Here is an 18,463-nt window from a genome sequence, read left to right as displayed (position 1 = left end):
TGGAGGCTCCAGCTGCTTCTTGACTTGCAATCCAAGTCCTCTGGATCACATTCGTTCCAAAAATCACGCTCCCGAAGGTTTCATTCCGTTTGGACTCCGTTTGATATTCCTTTTCTTCGAAATACTGAAATATGAAAAAAAAACAGCAATACGGGCTGGGCCTCCGGTTAGTAGGTTAGTCCCAAAAATGATATAAATATGTAAAATAAAGCCCATAAACATCCAAAACAGGTAATATAATAGCATGGAATAATAAAAAATTATAGATACGTTGGAGACGTATCAAGCATCCCCAAGCTTAATTCCTGCTCTTCCTCGAGTAGGTAAATGATAAAAAAGAAATTTTTGATGTGGAATGCTACCTAGCATAATTCTCAATGTAATTTTATTTATTGTGGCATGAATGTTCAGATCCAAATAATACAAAATGAAAGTTCATATTGACAAAAGAAATAGTAATACTTCAAGCATACTCAGCAAAGTAATCATGTCTTCTCAAAATAACATGGCCAAAGAAAGTTATCCCTACAAAATCATATAGTCTGGCTGTTGCTCTATCTTCATCACACAAAGTATTTAATCATGCACAACCCCGATGACAAGCCAAGCAATTGTTTCATACTTTAATAATTTCAAACTCTTTCAACTTTCATGCAATACATGAGCGTGAGCCATGTACATAGCACTATATGTGGAATAGAATGGTGGTTGTGGAGAAGAAAAAAAAAGGAGAAGATAGTCTCACATCAACTAGGCGTATCAATGGGCTATGGAGATGCCCATTAATAGGTATCAATGTGAGTGAGTAGGGATTGCCATGCAACGGATGCACTAGAGCCATAAATATATGAAAGCTCAACAAAAGAAAACTAGTGGGTGTGCATCCAACTTGCTTGTTCACGAAGACCTATGGCATGTTGAGGAAGCCCATCATTGGAATATACAAGCCAAGTTCTATAATGAAAAATTCCCACTAGTATATGGAAGTGACAACATATGAGACTCTCTATCATGAAGATCATGGTGCTATTTTGAAGCACAAGTGTGGAAAAAGAGATAGTAGCATTGTCCCTTCTCTCTTTTTCTCTCATTTTATTTTGTTCTATTTATTTTTTCTTTTTTTTCTTTTCCTCCTTTTTTTCTTTGGCCTTCCCTTCTTTTCTTTTTGGCCTTTCTCTTTTTTTTTCTTTTTTCCTCCCCTTTTTTTTCTTCTTGTAAAGTCCGAAGTCTCATCCCGACTTGTGGGGGAATCATAGTCTTCATCATCCTTTCCTCACTAGGACAATGCTCTAATAATGAAGATCATCACACTTTTATGGATTTACAACTCAAAGCTAGAACAAGGTATGACTCTATATGAATGCCTCCGACTCTGTATGAAAATCATGAAGGTGGCCTTGCCACAAATACAATGTCAACTACATGATCATGCAAAGAGCAATATGACAAAAGTAATGCGTGTCATATGAATGGAACGGTGGAAAGTTGCATGGCAATATATCTCGGAATGGCTATGGAAATGCCATAATAGGTAGGTATGGTGGCTGTTTTGAGTAAGGTATATGGTGGGTGTATGGTACCGGCGAAAGTTGCACGGTACAAGAGAGGCTAGCAATAATGGAAGGGTGAAAAGGGTGCGTATAATCCATGGACTCAACATTAGTCAAAAGAACTCATATACTTGTTGCAAAAATTTAGAAGTCATCAAAAACCAAAGCACTACGCGCATGCTCCTAGGGGGATAGATTGGTAGGAAAAGACCATCGCTCGTCCCCGACCGCCACTCATAAGGAAGACACTCAATAAATAAAATTGTGCTCCAACTTCATCACAAAGCGGTTCACCATACGTGCATGCTACGGGAATCACAAACTTCAACACAAGCATTCTTTAAATTCATAATCACCCAACTAGCATGTCTTTAATATCACTACCTCCATATCTCAAAACAATTATCAAGCATCAAATTGATCATAGCATCCAATTCACTTTCTATGATAGTTTTTATTATACCCAACTTGGATGCTCATCATTCTAGGACCAATTTATAACCATAGCAAATACCATGCTGTTCTAAAAGACTCTCAAAATAATATAAGTGAAGCATGAGAGACTAGCAATTTCTTCAAAATCAATCCACCACCATGCTCTAAAAGATATAAGTGAAGCACTAGAGCAAAAACTATCAAGCTCAAAAGATATAGGTGAAGCACATAGAGTATTCTATCAAATCCTAAGCAAATAGGCTTCTCCCAAAAGGTGTGTTACAGCAAGGATGATTGTGGTAAACTAACAAGCAAAGACCAATATAATACACGACGCTCCAAGCAAAACACATATCATGTGGTAAATAAAAATATAGCTCCAAGTAAAGTTACCAATGAACGAAGACGAAAGAGGGGATGCCTTCCGGGGGCATCCCCAAGCTTAGGCTTTTGGCTATCCTTGAATATATTGGGGTGCCTTGGGCATCCCCAATCTTAGGCTCTTGCCACTCTTTATTCCATAGTCCATTAAAACTTTACCCAAAACTTGAAAACTTCAAAACACAAAACTCAACAGGAAATCTTATAAGCTCCGTTAGTGAAAGAAAACAAAACCACCACATAAGGTACTGTAATGAACTCATTCTTTATTTATATTGGTATTAAACCTAATGTATTCCAAGTTCTCTATGGTTTATAAACTATTTTACTAGCCATAGATGCATCAAAATAAGCAAACAACACACGAAAAACAGAATCTGTCAAAAACAGAACAGTCTGTAGCAATCTGTAACTAATGCGAACTTATAGAACCTCAAAACTCCTACCAAAATAGGAAGTCCTAAACAAGTTGTTTATTGAACATCAGCAAAAAGAATCAATGCAAAATCTCGTTTCTGTGATTTATTGAATTTTTTCTCATGAGCACAAAGTTTCTGTTTTTCAGCAGAATCAAATCAACTCATATCATAGGTTATCCTATAGGTTCTACTTGGCACAAACACTAATTAAAAGATAAAAACACATCTAAATAGAAAGTAGAAACAAAATTTAACACTAAACAGAAACAAAAACAAAGAACATAAATAAAATTGGGTTGCCTCCCAACTAGCGCTATCGTTTAACGCCCCTAGCTAGGCATAAAAGCGAAGATAGATCTAAGTAGTGCCATCTTTAGCACTTGATTCATAAGTAGCCCGCATGATAGATTCATAAGGTAATTTGACTTTATTTCTTGGAAAGTTCTCCATGCCTTTATTTAATGGAAATTGGAATATAATATTCCCTTCCTTCATATCAATAATCGCACCAATCGTTCTAAGGAAAGGTCTACCAAGAATAATAGGGCAAGAAAGATTGCAATCTATATCAAGAACGATAAAATCAACGGGCACCAAATTTCTATTTGCAACAATAAGGACATCATTGATTCTTCCTATTGGCTTTTTAATGGTGGAATCCGCAAGATGCAAATTTAAAGAGCAATCGTCAAGATCATGGAAACCTAGAATATCACATAAAGTTTTCGGAATTGTGGAAACACTAGCACCCAAATCACACAAAGCAAAACACTCATAATCTTTAATTCTAATCTTTATAGTAGGTTCCCACTCATCATTAAGTTTTCTAGGTATAGAAACTTCCAAATTAAGTTTTTCATCAAAAGATTGCATCAAGGCATCAACGATATGTTTGGTAAAAGCTTTATTTTGACTATAAGCATGTGGAGAATCAACAACGGATTGCAACAAGGAAATACAGTTCTCTAAAGAACAATTATCATAATCAAATTTCTTGAAATCCGAGATAGTGGGTTCAATACTATTTAAAGTCGTGACCACCCCAATCTTACTTTTACCAAAATTAGCATCAAGATCTAAAAACTCCGAATTTTTGGGACGCCTTCTAGGCAAAGTTGATTCATTATCAGTCCCATAATCATCAAAATTCATATTGCAAAACATAGATCTAATAGGAGAAGCATCAATAACTTTAAGATCCTCATCATTATTTTCATGGAAACTAAAAGAACACGCTTTTATAAAGCTTTCTTTCTTAGCACGCAATCTAGCGGTTCTTTCCTTACGCTCATCAATGGAAATTCTCATTGCTTTGAGAGACTCATTGATATCATGCTTAGGAGGAGAGGATCTAAGTTTGAGAGAATCAACATCAAGCGAAAGTCTATCAACGTTCCTAGCCAAATCATCAACTTTGAGCAATTTTTCTTCAAGCAAAGCATTAAAATTCTTTTGAGAAATCATAAATTCTTTCACACTATTCTCAAAATCAGAGGGCATCTTATTAAAATTACCATAAGAATTATTGTAGGAATTTCCATAATTATTAGAGGAATTACTAGGGAACGGTATAGAATTAAAGTTTCCTCTATAAGCATTGTTTCCAAAACTATTCCTACCAACAAAATTCACATCCATAGATTCATTATTATTCTCAATCAAGGTAGACAAAGACATATCATTGGGATCAAGAGGAGTATTTTTAGTAGCAAACAATCGCATAAGCTCATCCATCTTTCCACTCAAAACATTGATTTCTTCTATAGCATGCACCTTTTTACTAGTAGATCGTTTGGCGTGCCATTGAGAATAATTAGCCATAAGAAGTTTCGTAGCATCTCCTAAAGTGATTTCCATAAACGTGCCTCCAGCGGCCGAATCTAAAAGATTTCTAGAAGCAAAGTTCAAACCGGCATAAAATTTTTGTATGATCATCCATAAATTCAAACCATGAGTAGGGCAATTGCGAATCATCAATTTCATTCTTTCCCAAGATTGGGCAACATGCTCATGATCAAGTTGTTTAAAATTCATAATATCGTTCCTAAGAGTGATGATCTTAGCGGGAGGAAAATACTTAGAGATAAAAGCATCTTTGCACTTGTTCCAAGAATCAATACTATTTTTAGGCAAAGACGAAAACCAAACTTTAGCACGATCTCTAAGTGAAAATGGAAATAACTTCAATTTAACAATATCATTATCCGTATCTTTCTTATTTTTCATATCACACAAATCATAAAAACTATTTAGATGAGTAGCGACATCTTCACTAGGAAGGCTGGCGAATTGATCTTTCATAACAAGATTCAGCAAAGCAGTATTGATTTCACAAGACTCAACATCATTAAGAGGAGCAATCGGAGTACTAAGGAAATCATTATTATTGGTATTTGAGAAATCACACACTTTGGTATTATCTTGCGCCATGGCAACAAGTAATCCAACACACAAGCAAATAGAAAACGGCAAACGGAAAAGAGAGGAGAAGATTGGGAAAGGGGGCGAATAAAACGGCAAGGGTGAAGTGGGGGAGAAGAAAATGAGAGGCAAACGGCAAATAATGTAAATGCGAGGGAGATGAGTTTGTGATGGGTACTTGGTATGTCTTGACTTTAGCGAAGACCTCCCCGGCAACGGCGCCAGAAATCGCACGTTGGCGGGAGGTCAAATCTTGACTTGACTTGGTGGAAGCCTCCCCGGCAACGGCGCTAGAAATCCTTCTTGCTACGTCTTGAGCTTGCATTGGTTTTCCTCGAAGAGGAGAGGGCAATGCAGCACAGTAGCGTAAGTATTTTCCTCAGTTTTTGAGAACCAAGGTATCAATCCAGTAGGAGGCTTCTCAACAAGTCCCATGAACCTACACAAACAAACAAAGAACTCGCAACCAACGCGATAAAGGGGTTGTCAATCCATTCACAGCCACTTGCGAAAGTGAGATCTGATAGAGATAATATGATAAGATAAATATAATTTTGGTATTTTATAATATAGATGAAGAAAATAAAGATGCAAATAAAAGTAGATTGGAAACAAATATGATAAGAGATAGACCCGGGGGCCATAGGTTTCACTAGAGGCTTCTCTCGAGAGCATAAGTTTTACGGTGGGTGAACAAATTACTGTCAAGCAATTGATAGAAAAGCGAATAATTATGACGTTATCTAGGCATGATCATGTATATAGGCATCACATCCATAACAAGTAGACCGACTCCTGCCTGCATCTACTACTATTACTCCACACATCGACCGCTATCCAGCATGCATCTAGAGTATTAAGTTCATAAGAACAGAGTAACACATTAAGCAAGATGACATGATGTAGAGGGATAAACTCAAGCAATATGATATAAACCACATCTTTTTATCCTCGATGGCAACAATACAATACGTGTCTTGCAACCCTTTCTGTCACTGGGTAAGATCACCGCAAGATTGAACCCAAAGCTAAGCACTTCTCCCATGGCAAGAAAGATCAATCTAGTAGGCCAAACCAAACCGATAATTCGAAGAGACTTGCAAAGATAACTCAATCATATAAAAGAATTCAGAGAAGATTCAATTATTATCCATAGATAAATCTGATCATAAACCCACAATTCATCGGATCTTGACAAACACGCCGCAAAAAGAGATTACATCGAATAGTTCTTCACAAGAGAGGGGAAGAACATTGTATTGAGATCCAAAAAGAGATAATAAGCCATCTAGCTAATAACTATGGACCTGAAGGTCTATGGTAAACTACTCACAACTCATTGGAGGGGCAAGGATGTTGATGTAGAAGCCCTCCATGGTGTATTCCCCCTCCGGCAGAACGCCGGCGACGGCTCCAAGATGGGATCTCGCGGATACAGAAGGTTACGATGGCGGAAATATTTCTTCAGGTGGCTCCTGGATGTTTTTGGGGTATGTAGACTTATATAGGAGGAAGGAGTACGTCGATGGACGCCCGAGGGGCCCACGAGACAGGGGGCACGCCCTACAAGGGGGGGGGCGCCCTCCTATCTCGTGGAGGCTCCGGTTGCTTCTTGAGTTGCACTCCAAGTCCTCTGGATCACGTTCGTTCCAAAAATCACGCTACTGAAGGTTTCATTCCGTTTGGACTCCGTTTGATATTCCTTTTCTTCGAAATACTGAAATAGGCAAAAAAAAAACAGCAATACGGCTGGGCCTCCGGTTAGTAGGTTAGTCCCAAAAATGATATAAATATGTAAAATAAAGGCCATAAATATCCAAAACAGGTAATATAATAGCATGGAACAATCAAAAATTACAGCTACGTTGGAGACGTATCAGTCCCCAACTTGTACCACCAACCTATGTCTACTCCGGATCTTGCCACGTGTCGAGGAACGAAACCAACGGGAGAGGAAATCACCATAGGGCTCATCCCATGAAAAGGAGGATCGAGGAGAGACTCCGGTGCAGATCCGTCCAGGCGCCAGATCAAAAAAATTCGAGCTGGGCAACGACGAGTACCACCACCCCGCATTGGCCGCAGCATCCTAGCGCCAGATCATGAAGGATCTGACCAAACGTGATGACTCACGCAGACACCAGCTCCTAGCGCTCCCGCAGCCGCCAATCCGCGCTGCACGCATGGACTCCAGCTGTCAGCGCGACGCGCACGCCGCCACCAGGATCTGCCCGCAACGTCAGCGAACTCCCACGGTAGCCTAGCGCCTCTTCACGAACAGGCCGCCCCGCGCCAGCCGAATCCCGCGTAGGTGAGAGATGCCCTGCCGCTGCCCCTGTCGACCAGGCTTCGCCCACGGCAGCGATGGTGAGGGAGGTGGGGAAGAGACGCCCGACGGCGGCGAGGGTTCCCCCCTGGCCGCCCATGGGGGCGGACGAGGGGGTTACATACAAAGGCACGTAAGTCGCAAGCTGGGCTTTTTGCAATATCGGGTTGAGTCTTGTGGGCCTGTCATGAGGCTTACATCCCCTCCAAATTCATGTTGTTATTCGTGGAAATCCAGTTTACCGCTCATTGCATGAAATATGACTATCGACGTCCATGACCACCCATGGTGTGTCGATCGTCCCAATTAGACCATGTTCTTATTTATTTTTCATAGTATCTATATTTATTTTTATTATCCTTTTCCCATTTCATTATTAGCACTTTCATATTATTTCATGTTTTTATTTTTACAGTATATATTTTAACTTTTCATTTTCTACCTTTTTCCTTTTTCCTTCTATTTATGAATATGTACTTTCAAATATATGAAAATATTTTGATACTGACAGACACATATTTAATATCATAAGCATTAATTTATGACAATTTTTTTATGATACATGCTTTTTTTTATTTAATTACAACCTTTCTGGAAAATACTCGTATATTTATGTAATACATTCACATTTTTTTCTTTTTTTCTTTTCACGACATGCACAACTTTTCCCAAGTATATATAACATTTATTTTCACACATGTGAACATCTGTTTTCTAATTTTTTGAACAACTGTTTTTAAATGTAGGAACATTTATTATCTATATGTGAACATTTATTTTTGCAATACGTAATACTCCCTCCGTCCCAAAATAAGTGTCTCAACTTTGTACTAGCTCTAGTAAAAATTTATACTAAGCTCAAGACACTTATTTTGGGACGGAGGGAGTATTTTTCTATTTTAGAACTGATTTATAAATTTAGTAGAAAATTAGATATATTTATATATTTTTAGTGTCTAATATATTTATATTAAAAAGGAAAAAATATTACTTGTTGGTGGGCCGCGCCATGTGTGGCCCCATGAAGAACTGTTTTACGAAGCTGTTTCCTTAAAAAAAAAAAGGAGCACACTGCTATTCGCGCCAACTACCAGCGCTGCGGGAGCTTCTTCGGCATGCGTGTCACGGCGCGGCGCGCCGGCGTTCTCGGAACGGCGGACTCCCGGCCTCCCAAGTCGCCGGGGGACGCGGCGCGCGCGCTTTGTGTCTGCTCCCACGACGAGGGCATCGCCTCCGGGAACAGGCTGATGGGCGCGCACCTGAGGGCCGGCAGGCCGGGCGCCGCGCGGCAGGTGTTCGACGGAATGCCGCGGCGCGACGTGGTGTCCTGGAACTCCCTCATGGCCGCGCACGCGCGGGAGGGCGCGTACCGGGAGGCTGCATACGGCTTCCTGGAGCTGAGGTGTCGCGGGCTCCCGCCGGACCACACCTCGTTCTCGACCGTGCTGTCAGCTGTCGCGCGGCTGGAGGCTCTGGAGCTGGGGCGATGCGTCCACGGCCTCGCGCTCAAGTCCTGCTCCACGGGTAATGTGTTCGTGGGCGCCTCTCTCGTCACCATGTATGCCAACTGTGGGGTTTTCAGTTGCCTGCAGCGAGTCTTTGACGACGTGGACACTCCAAATGTGGCCTTGTGGAATGCTCTTCTATCAGGCCTCATGATGAACCACCGGGTAGCCGACGCCCGCAGGGTTTTTGATCAGATGCCCGGTCGCAATGTCGTGTCCTGGACGGCCATGGTAAAGGGCTATGTTACGGTGCATGAGGTGGAGCTGGCGTTGGAGCTGTTTGACTCGATGCCCGTGAAGAATTCTGTGTCGTGGTGTGTCATGATAGGAGGGCTTGTCCACCATCAGCGATTCAGAGAGGCAGTTGAACTGTTCAGAAGGTTGATGCGGAATGGGGAGGAAATGACAAATGCAGTTCTAGTTAAGGTTGTGAATGCGTATGCTGGTCTGAAAAGTATTGGAGGAGGTAGATGCATTCATGGGTTTTCTGTGAAGTGTGGATTTGTTCTTGACCTGATTATCGAGGCATCATTAGTTGCGATGTACTGTAACTCCTTGGACATCGATGAAGCACAATTGGAGTTTGATAAAATGGACAGAAAGCATGTCGGTTCATGGAATGCCATCATATGTGGTTATATTTATGCAGACAAGATCGATGAGGCTAGAGAACTTTTTGATTCCATGACTGAAAGAGATAAGGTCTCGTGGAACTCGATGATTAATGGCTATATCAGAGATGGAAGAATTACTGATGCTACTGAGTTATACTCAAGGATGCCTGAGAAGAACGTGGAAGCAGCTACTGCTTTGATGTCATGGTTTGTAGACAACGGAATGCTAGATAAAGCACGGGATATGTTTTATAGTATGCCCCAAACAGATGTAATGTCTTGTACATCTTTACTCTTTGGATACATGAAAGAAGGATATCTGGATGATGCCCTGGACCTTTTCCATAGGATGAACAAAAGGACTGTTGTCACCTATAATGTGATGATAGCTGGTTTTCTTCATCAAGGCAAGGTTACTGAAGCTTACAGGCTCTTCAATGAATCACCTTCGCATGATTCGGTAACTTGGAGCTGTTTAATTATGGGGCTCGCTCAAAATGGTTTAACTGATGATGCACTTAAGATGTACAAGAAAATGCTATTAACATATGTGCGCCCAAGCGAATCAGTTGTTTCTAGCCTCATAAGCTGTTTTGCACACCATTCTATGATTGTTCATGGTCAGCAGTTTCACGCCACAACTATCAAGCTTGGACTCGAGTTATGTTTACTAAGTCAGAATTCACTCATTAGCCTATATTGCAAATGTGGCAAAATGGTTGCAGCCCAGAATATTTTTGATCAGATGGGTAAGAGAGATGTGGTTACATGGAATACAATAATTCATGGATATGCATTCAGTAGCCTTGGTGAAAATGCTATTGAAATGTTCGAGAATATGAAGATGTCACAAGTTGATCCTGATGAAATCACATTTGTTGGTGTACTTTCTGCATGTAATCACATGAGTCTTTTGGAGGAAGCAAAACATTTCTTCGATGCGATGACGCGTGATCATGGAATTGTGCCTAATGTAATGCACTATGCTTGCATGGTTGACCTATTTTGTAGGAGAGGCATGGTTGAGGAGGCTGAAGGGTTGGTTAAGTCGATGCCATTTGAACCTGATTCAGCAATATGGACCTCTCTCTTGAGCAGCTGCAGATTGAGTGGCAATGATAAGTTAGCAGAGCATGCGGCAAGTCAGTTGATCGCCATAAATCCTTCTACTAAAATGCCTTATCTTCACCTGATCAGTGTACATGGATCAACAAATAGATGGGGTGCGATTGATAGTCTAAGAAGTCAAATTAGGAGAACTGCCACCGAGAAAGAAGTTGGTTATAGCTGGATTTAGTGTCCCAGCATGATTCACTGCTGTTGTGTTTTTCCAACGGTAGGTCAGTCTGGTACCAAAACACTATGCTGTATACAGTGAGGCACAGCTGGTATATACGGCAATATCCACGGTGCAGCCTGCGATCATTTATATGGACATTTTCCACCAAACAGGTAAAAATTCTATAAAAACTACTCTTGTACCACATATAACTGCCTTCACTTTGGCATCTAAGGCATTGTTCTGACGATACAACCTTTTGTTTACAGATCTTTTGTAGAACGTCTGAAAGTTCAGGACAGACTCTTGGTGGATGGGTGAACCTGGAATCGTGAAACTCATCTGTCAGGTACGATTCAATCGGATCGCATGCTTGTACTCCCTCCGTTCCTAAATATAAGTCTTTTTAGTGGTTTCAAATGAACTACAACATACGGATGTATATAGACATATTTTAGAGTGTAGATTCACTCATTTTGCTCCGTATGTAGTCCCTTGTTGAAATCTCTAAAAAGACTTATATTTAGGAACGGAGGGAGTACATATAATGTGTGCCATCATTTAGAGGTAGACTAAATAAGGCGCCAAATTTTGCCAGAGCAGAAACCTCTCTACCAGGTTAAGAAGAGTTTGGTCGGCAGAGGATGGAAGGAGCGGCGCAGGCCAAGACATGTTCAGTTCCATCCCTGCGTTTCGGAACAGGGGTGACTCTGGGATGTAACCGGGTCTGCGAAAAATACCCAGCCAATCTATCTGTGGCATCCACTGAATGGCCTCTTCTGCCCTCCACGCCGGCAACACTGCTCAGCAGCTGAGGATCATGGTGACTGTCCGGCTGAGCACAGGGAATGCGACTACATGGCAGGGCCGCCGTCGCAAGCTACATGGCAGGGCGCGGCTTTAAGGCTCGAGGCGAAGCAGAGCTTCACCAGGGAAGTTGATGCCACAGCTCTCACCGGAGAAGACCTTCTTCGCCTGATGGATGGTTGAAGCGGTAACCCGTCTAGCCGGAGCTCGGTCTCGACCCTTTCTGGGCGGGAAGCTGGCTATGGACCTTCTGTCACTCTTCTTTTAGCTGTTCTTTGTATTGCTCCTAGACTGTACCACATTCCATAATTCTGTAATTCCCCCATGTCTCTCAAAATCACATTGTATATTTTGAGGTAACGATGCATCGAACGACAAAATAAACAAAGGCTAAACTCCGCTAGGAACACAGCGATGTGTATTGACTCCACCTTGCACTTTTCTTCATCAAAGCGCGTTTTTTATCCAATACCATCGTCGTCATTTAATATATTTCAATTTGGTCATTTTCTGCCAATTTTTCATTTAAAACGCCAAAGCACAAAGGGGTCCCGAATATTGGGTACCCGTTGTTAAAACTAGGTGAAATATCTGAAACTATAGCTAGAGCAATCTCCATAGCTGCTAGTAAAATGCTCCTTTTATATGATTCTTTCAATTTAAAAAAGAGGGCGTTTGAAACTTTTAATAGGTGTAATCGTGAATCAACAAGTGACTCAAATTGTGTAAAAAAATAAAAAAAAATCATTTTTTCTCAAAATGATGGAACTAGATGAGGCGTAAGTTTTCTATAGGCCAGGTACAAAGGTGTTTGTAAAACCAAAACATTTTGCTTAAACACTAGCGGGTTTTTTTTTCTATAGCAGAGGTACCTACATGACCCATCGTCGATAGAAAGGGGATTTAGATTTTTCTAGGGTTCGCTGGTACTCCCTCCGTTCCTAAATGTAAGTCTTGATTTCAAATGAACTACCACATATGGATATATATAGGCATATTTTAAAGTGTAAATTTACTCATTTTACTCCGTATGTGGTCACTAGGAACGGAGGGAGTATATGATATCGAAGTGCTGGCTGCTCTGCGACCATGGTTGACCAGGGAGGCAAGGGGGCAGTCAAAGGCAAGGCCATCCATGATCTATCCGACGGCAGAAAGTGAAATAAATTGCTTCTTCCTCTAATTAATTTACAAAACCGATTTGTTTTATCAAGCACCTTGCACTGCATACGGTCTTAATACATGTGAAACGAGCAGGCGCCGCATATCACCACTGACAACACAAGCAAAGAAGCAAATGTCTGTTTTGAGCTCACAACGCATAAAGCATATATCAGATACAGAATTTGGCTATTCAAAGTGAACAAATAATTTATCTGTCGTCGCCACTAAACGGCTTAGCCTCCCAACAGATTTTGCATTGTACACGCTAGTCGGAGACATTTTTCCCAAGGGAAGGCAGAGGAGCGCAGGGGAGACGAAACCCATTAGCTGCTGCGCAACGCCCGCGGCGTATAGCATGTTAGTACAACAAGAATAGAATCCCCATGGTTCTCGGCTTCTGGCGGTCACCTCCACCTGGCGCCTCCCAATCTGATCACCTCTTCAGTTCCGGAGTCCCTGCGAGATCTGTCGTCGCCGGCGTCGTCCTTCGCGTTCGTCGCGTCACCGTATAGATCCTTCAGCTTCGCCAGGTTTGATGACTCCGGCGCTTTACCAAACGGGCTGGAGCGGTGGCTGTCCCCGTTGGTTCTGCCACGGCTTGGACTCCTGCTCCTGCTCCTGCTTCTGCGGCCACTCGAACGCCCGTTTCGGTCGGAGTCCCTATCCCTCCTTTCATGGCCGCGCCTCTCAACATCCCTATCAGAATAGCTTGAGCGGCGGTAGTCACGGTCTCTGTTATCACGGCTGTGCCGACCATGCTCCCTATCCTTGTACCTACCACGATCGCGATCTGAACGGTCCCTCTCAATGTCACGGCTGCGCTCACGACTCTGACTTCGGTGCTTCCTGGGTGGAGATTTGGCATGACTGCCATCATGACTCCTTTCCCTTTCTCGTACAGAAGGCAATGTCTTTCGGACTGGGGATGAATCCCTTGTGGATGCACGGTGTGGAGCACGCTGACCAAAAGAGACGGACAGAGAAGCCTTCACTGAAGGAGGCCGCCGGGCAGTATCATCTGAACCAAGGCGGCTAGAATCCCCAGTTATCCCTGACTGCTTTGTTGGGAGCTTCATTTTCTCCAGATGGGCAGTAACCTGTCGCAGAATTAGGAGAGGCACTCGTGGAAGAAGACTGTCGAAGTAGTACTGCAAAGAAACAATAAATGACAAGGAAATTTAGTTTACCAAACGTGTGAATGCTATTTCTCATTTCAAGCTACTAGAATAATGGCCTGGAAAGGAAATACTAGACGGATACGATAGCATATAACTTGTCAAGAAACATAAAGTGGTAACAGAGTATGATTATGAGGTTAATTTGTTCTGTTGTATTTGGCATACGAGCGTCTAGGCTAGGGCTGAGGTGTTCTCAGTTATTGTGGCAAACAGTGACAACAAAAACTAAACTGAAGTGTTTTTTTTTTTGGCCAAAATAAGAACTAGCCAAATGACTGCTAGTGCTTCGTGCCAACTGAGACAGATATCCATTGCTGTATCAGCTAGACCATAAGAATTTAAGTACTCACCCACCAAACAGTAATAGCTGATCAAACCAAGGAGTTTACCAACTGTCTTGATTCAACCAAAACACAAGCAACTCAATCTGGTACTAATTTCCCTCTAGCTTGCATATGGAATAAAATTAATAGACTACTGGAGATGCTATCCATTGTACCAAAATATCACATAATCCTGACTATGAATGTATGTGGGAGCCAACCAGTCAAGAGTTTTTTACATGAACTTAGGCGTCCTAAAACAAAGTTCAAAAGCTTCCAGTTCTAAGGTACTTATTACACACTGGGCCTCCTTTTTCTATACGGGAAATGGACTTGATTCTCTTGGTAAATATGCCCATAGATCTTTTCCAAAGCATAAAGCATGGACAGAAAGGGAAACAATAGCATCTCAAGCCAAGAAATTAACAATACAGGACATATAGCCTGAAACAGAGTAAAGCATCTCAAAAGCACACATCATTTTTATGTGCAATGAATACTTCAACCAGTTGAAAATATGGAACACTAGTGGCAAAAGTGAAAAGAACATTCGAGTAACATATCATGACAAACCTTTACAAAGTGGTTACTGGTGGAAGAGATCTCTCCTCTTAAAGCAACTCCACAATTGAAATTTCCGCTCAGTATGCCAAATCAACAGGTGAGATTCAACAAACAGATATTGCACTTAGGCTCAGAAAATAGTATGTCAATCACGTATGCCATCGGATGTGCTTGGGTAACTATAGAAAACTGTAATAGCAGCTCTATAGTAAAGTTATGTCAAATGGAAGAAATGGGGGCATAGTTTAAGAGATATACCTGACCAAGGATGACATCACGCACATAAACGCCCATAGTTGTCATTTTACCATTGGATCCAGGGGAAAACTCCTGAAAGAGAACACGTATTATGTAGAGGTGAGCTATGGTTCATTACAAAAGAACCACAAAAGAATTAAACATTTTATCACAAAAAATCATAAATGTTAAGAACAGGCATGGCAAACTAACTATTTGCACACGTTGATCCACATGGATAAGCATTAGGATCATACATGTGCAGATCGTTATGTCATAAAGAAACAAGTTATAAGTGCAAGTAATCTCTATTCTCTAGTACAGGCATGGTGGATTCCAGAGAACTATCCATCTGGCCTCTCTGATCACACACTTTCATCAGCTCACTGTTTGGGCTTCACTTTATTTCATAGATAAAATCCTTCTTTACTTGATCCACAATGGAAGGCAAAAGAAGAACCATATGCTGTGCCAGCTTTCATTTGCAATATATGTTTACTAGTCACTTCAGGTTTGTACAAGCATTATTCTTAGAAAAAACAGCCACACAATAAAAACAGAAGATCTTTGTTTATATTTCACATGTTAACAAAACACTTTGTTGAAAGCAACACAGAGGTTTGAAAGTTACTTCAATGTAAACAAAAAGAACATATGATTGGAACTAGAGCTTGGCCTATTGCTGCTTGATTTATGGTCAAACAAACGCAGATGAGGCAGAGAGCGAACACAGAAGAGACAGTACCTCGTCATCTTGAATGTAGGGCTCATACCAGGTCCATAAGGTCTTTGGGTCCGCGGCATAGCGCAGGTACAGAAACCCAATCTGTTGCAAAAATAACTATATTCCATGAGAGCTAAATAAAATCAAACATATACAATCATAACAAAAAACATACAATCATAAAGAGCAGAAAGATAAATAAACGTTACGAGAAAGCTGGGGCAAGAAAAGATAATCCTTACTTACAGCTCTGATGTAGGGGGAGTCCGGGTGCTTGAGCAGGCCGTGCATCTGGTTGACGGTGAGCTTCATGGTGAAGAGCTTGTAGAGGAGGCAGAAGGCGGTGGAGGGGCCGCGGCAGTTGCCCGTCATCCAGGGCTCGACGTGGTCCACCTGGTTGTAGATCTCGTCGATGACCTCGTGGTAGGTCTTGATCTTGTAGAGCTCCTTGAAGTAGTCCGAGGAGACGATGTTCATCGACAGCACCTTCTCCATCAGCACCTCGATGGGCCGCCCCGACGTCTGCAGCTCCATCGTCCCGGACCCTGCTCTGCGACACCAAAACACCACACAGGCTCAGCCCGGGACGGCTACGCGATTCTCCTAAGACCTAGAGAGATAAACAGGCGCTGTGTCGGCCGGAGATCGAAAATCTCTGCCCGGGGGCGGAGTTCTCTGCGGGGCGGCGCGATAGGGGGGAGAAGGGGGCAGAAGAAAGATTCGTTTTTTCCGCGTCGCGTCGAGATCCGGACTTGCGCGGTGGAATCGGGGGGTTACCTGTTCGGTTCCGGCCGGGGAGGAGGCGGGCGGAGCGAAGGGGAGGGAGCGCCGGGGAGGGCGAGGCGGCGGCGGCGCGGTGGGGGCGGGGCGCCGGCGAGACCGTGGGGGATTGGGGATTTGGGTGGGGGGAGGAGAGGAGATGGGAGGGAGGAGGGGGGAGCTCGTGGCTGGGGTTAGCGGCGGGGGACAGCTCTACCGACTGAGCAGAGCCGCGGCCGCATCTCAGCCGTCCGTTGTTTCAGTCAACGGCCCTGTCGCTCTCACGCCGGGCCCGGGCTGGTCCGGGTAGAGATGGGCCTGGCGTGGCGGCCCACGATGGGCTAGACGAACAATGTGTGATGTCCTGGGCCCAAGACACACTCTTTTTCTTCTTTGTGCGAGGAGAGACAGGGGCTTTTTTTTTTCCGAGAGCAACCAGTTAACGAGCGCACCCCTAAAAAAAGAACAACTAGTTAACGAGCGCTCCGTCGGGAGCCTCAGACGCGCTCTCAGCCGCCGCCGTGTCTCGCGCTCTAGGCGCTTCCTTCAGATTTTGTTTTTATTTTTACTTTCTCGCACGCGTTTTCGGCTTTTTAAACGGTTTTTCTCAGGGTTTTTTCTGACTTTTTTGGTTTTCTATCTGTCTTCCTTAGCTTTTGGACAAAAAAAATCCCGCCAAAATCGCGTTTTTTTTCTTTCACGAGAGGCACAGCCATGCCTCTCGCAAATGGAAAAAAACACATCTTTTGTTTTTTTTCCTTCCGGGAGAGACATTGTTTTACTTTCACGACAGGCACGGCCGTGCCTCTCGGAAACGGAGAAAGAAATGTGTTTTCTATTTTTCTTTCCTTCCGCGAGAGGAACAATTTTGCTTCCACGAGAGGCGCGGTTGTGCTTTCGCGAAGGCACGACCGTGCCTCTCGAAAACGAAAAAAACACATTTTCTAATTTTTTTTCTTCCACAAGAGGCACTGTTTTACTTTTGCGAGAGGCGCGGCCATGTCTCTCGGAAACGGAAAAAGAAATGTGTTTTCTGTTTTTCTTTCCTTCCGCGAGAGGCACGGTTTTGCTTCCATGAGAGGCACGGTTGTGCTTTGGCACAACCGTGTCTCTCGGAAACGGGAAAAAACGTGTTTTCTGTTTTTTTTTCACAACCTGAGGACGTAGGGGTGATCTTTGGAAGAAGTACTCCTTAATTAGTGATTTTACTTTTTCCCCTTATATAAAAGAAGGGGATGTGGAGGGGGCTTTGTCACACGATGGGCTGATTTAGGGGTGTTTGCTGACAGAGAATTTGCCATTATATGATGCATTTGTTGTTTGTGTTTTTACACAGATGGCAAATTCCAGGGGCACTTTTTAACTATATTAAAATGCAGGGGTCCTTATATTCTTAGAATGGTTTTTCTTTGTTTTGGAAAAGGCCATCCTGACTAGCTTTATTAACCTAAAGAATAATTACATCGTTTACCAGTTTGCTAATTAAGAACCCAATAGGCTCATTAGTCCAATGGTCATCGCGCTTTACGAAAACTAAATTTAGCTGGCTCATGTGCTACAAAATTTGCATCACAAAAACAATGCTTGAAGATGACCTTTCCTATGTTACCAAATCTATGCATTCGACAAAAATCGCCACTGCTACATCCCACCATTGGTTCTGTCCTTGCCAATAATTCACCACAGTGCAAGAATCAGACTCCGCTTCAATCCTATATAAACCCATAGCATTTGCCAAAGCTAGACCGTCACGCATAGCCATCACTTCTTCTGTCAT

The 18,463-nt window shown here is 42.6% G+C and overlaps 2 protein-coding genes across 7 annotated transcripts; one reads left to right on the top strand and one right to left on the bottom strand.

Moving 5' to 3' along the window:
- Positions 1–8,634: 8,634 nt before the first annotated feature.
- On the top strand, positions 8,635–12,161 carry LOC119287809 (pentatricopeptide repeat-containing protein At4g02750-like). 2 transcript variants are annotated; one of them, XM_037567429.1, is made up of 3 exons: positions 8,635–11,103; positions 11,200–11,279; positions 11,534–12,161. In XM_037567429.1, exon 1 carries the CDS (start codon positions 8,648–8,650, stop codon positions 10,946–10,948), a length of 2,301 nt encoding a protein of 766 aa, XP_037423326.1. In that variant the 5' UTR covers positions 8,635–8,647; the 3' UTR covers positions 10,949–11,103; positions 11,200–11,279; positions 11,534–12,161. The 2 variants fall into 2 exon arrangements, with proteins under 2 accessions (XP_037423326.1, XP_037423325.1); XM_037567428.1 differs by having other exon boundaries at positions 11,529–12,161.
- Positions 12,162–12,976: 815 nt separating this feature from the next.
- On the bottom strand, positions 12,977–16,828 carry LOC119287808 (pre-mRNA splicing factor SR-like 1). Of its 5 annotated transcripts, none has more exons than XM_037567424.1 (5): positions 16,705–16,828; positions 16,174–16,477; positions 15,949–16,044; positions 15,225–15,296; positions 12,977–14,049 (listed from the first exon to the last, which is right to left on the bottom strand). In XM_037567424.1, exons 2-5 carry the CDS (start codon positions 16,459–16,461, stop codon positions 13,306–13,308), a joined length of 1,200 nt encoding a protein of 399 aa, XP_037423321.1. In that variant the 5' UTR covers positions 16,462–16,477; positions 16,705–16,828; the 3' UTR covers positions 12,977–13,305. The 5 variants fall into 5 exon arrangements, 4 of the variants coding, with proteins under 4 accessions (XP_037423321.1, XP_037423322.1, XP_037423323.1 ...); XM_037567425.1 differs by having other exon boundaries at positions 13,005–14,049; positions 15,949–16,029; XR_005140962.1 differs by having other exon boundaries at positions 13,986–14,049; positions 16,170–16,477.
- Positions 16,829–18,463: the final 1,635 nt, after the last annotated feature.

This window comes from Triticum dicoccoides, chromosome 4A (genome assembly GCF_002162155.2).
Source record: "Triticum dicoccoides isolate Atlit2015 ecotype Zavitan chromosome 4A, WEW_v2.0, whole genome shotgun sequence".
Taxonomy (NCBI): domain Eukaryota; kingdom Viridiplantae; phylum Streptophyta; class Magnoliopsida; order Poales; family Poaceae; genus Triticum; species Triticum dicoccoides.
Note: the sequence above shows the minus strand (reverse complement) of the source record. Positions and strands in the feature narration are given on the sequence as shown.

Bases quoted from the DNA above. Each gene is read 5' to 3' on its own strand.
- LOC119287809 (XM_037567429.1), top strand. From the start codon at position 8,648: ATGCGTGTCACGGCGCGGCGCGCCGGCGTTCTCGGAACGGCGGACTCC.
- LOC119287808 (XM_037567424.1), bottom strand. From the start codon at position 16,461: ATGGAGCTGCAGACGTCGGGGCGGCCCATCGAGGTGCTGATGGAGAAG. The intron at 15,297-15,948 runs GTACTGTCTCTT...GTTCTCTTTCAG, and splicing joins CCTACATTCAAGATGACGAG to GAGTTTTCCCCTGGATCCAA. The intron at 14,050-15,224 runs GTATATCTCTTA...GTTTCTTTGCAG, and splicing joins GTGATGTCATCCTTGGTCAG to TACTACTTCGACAGTCTTCT.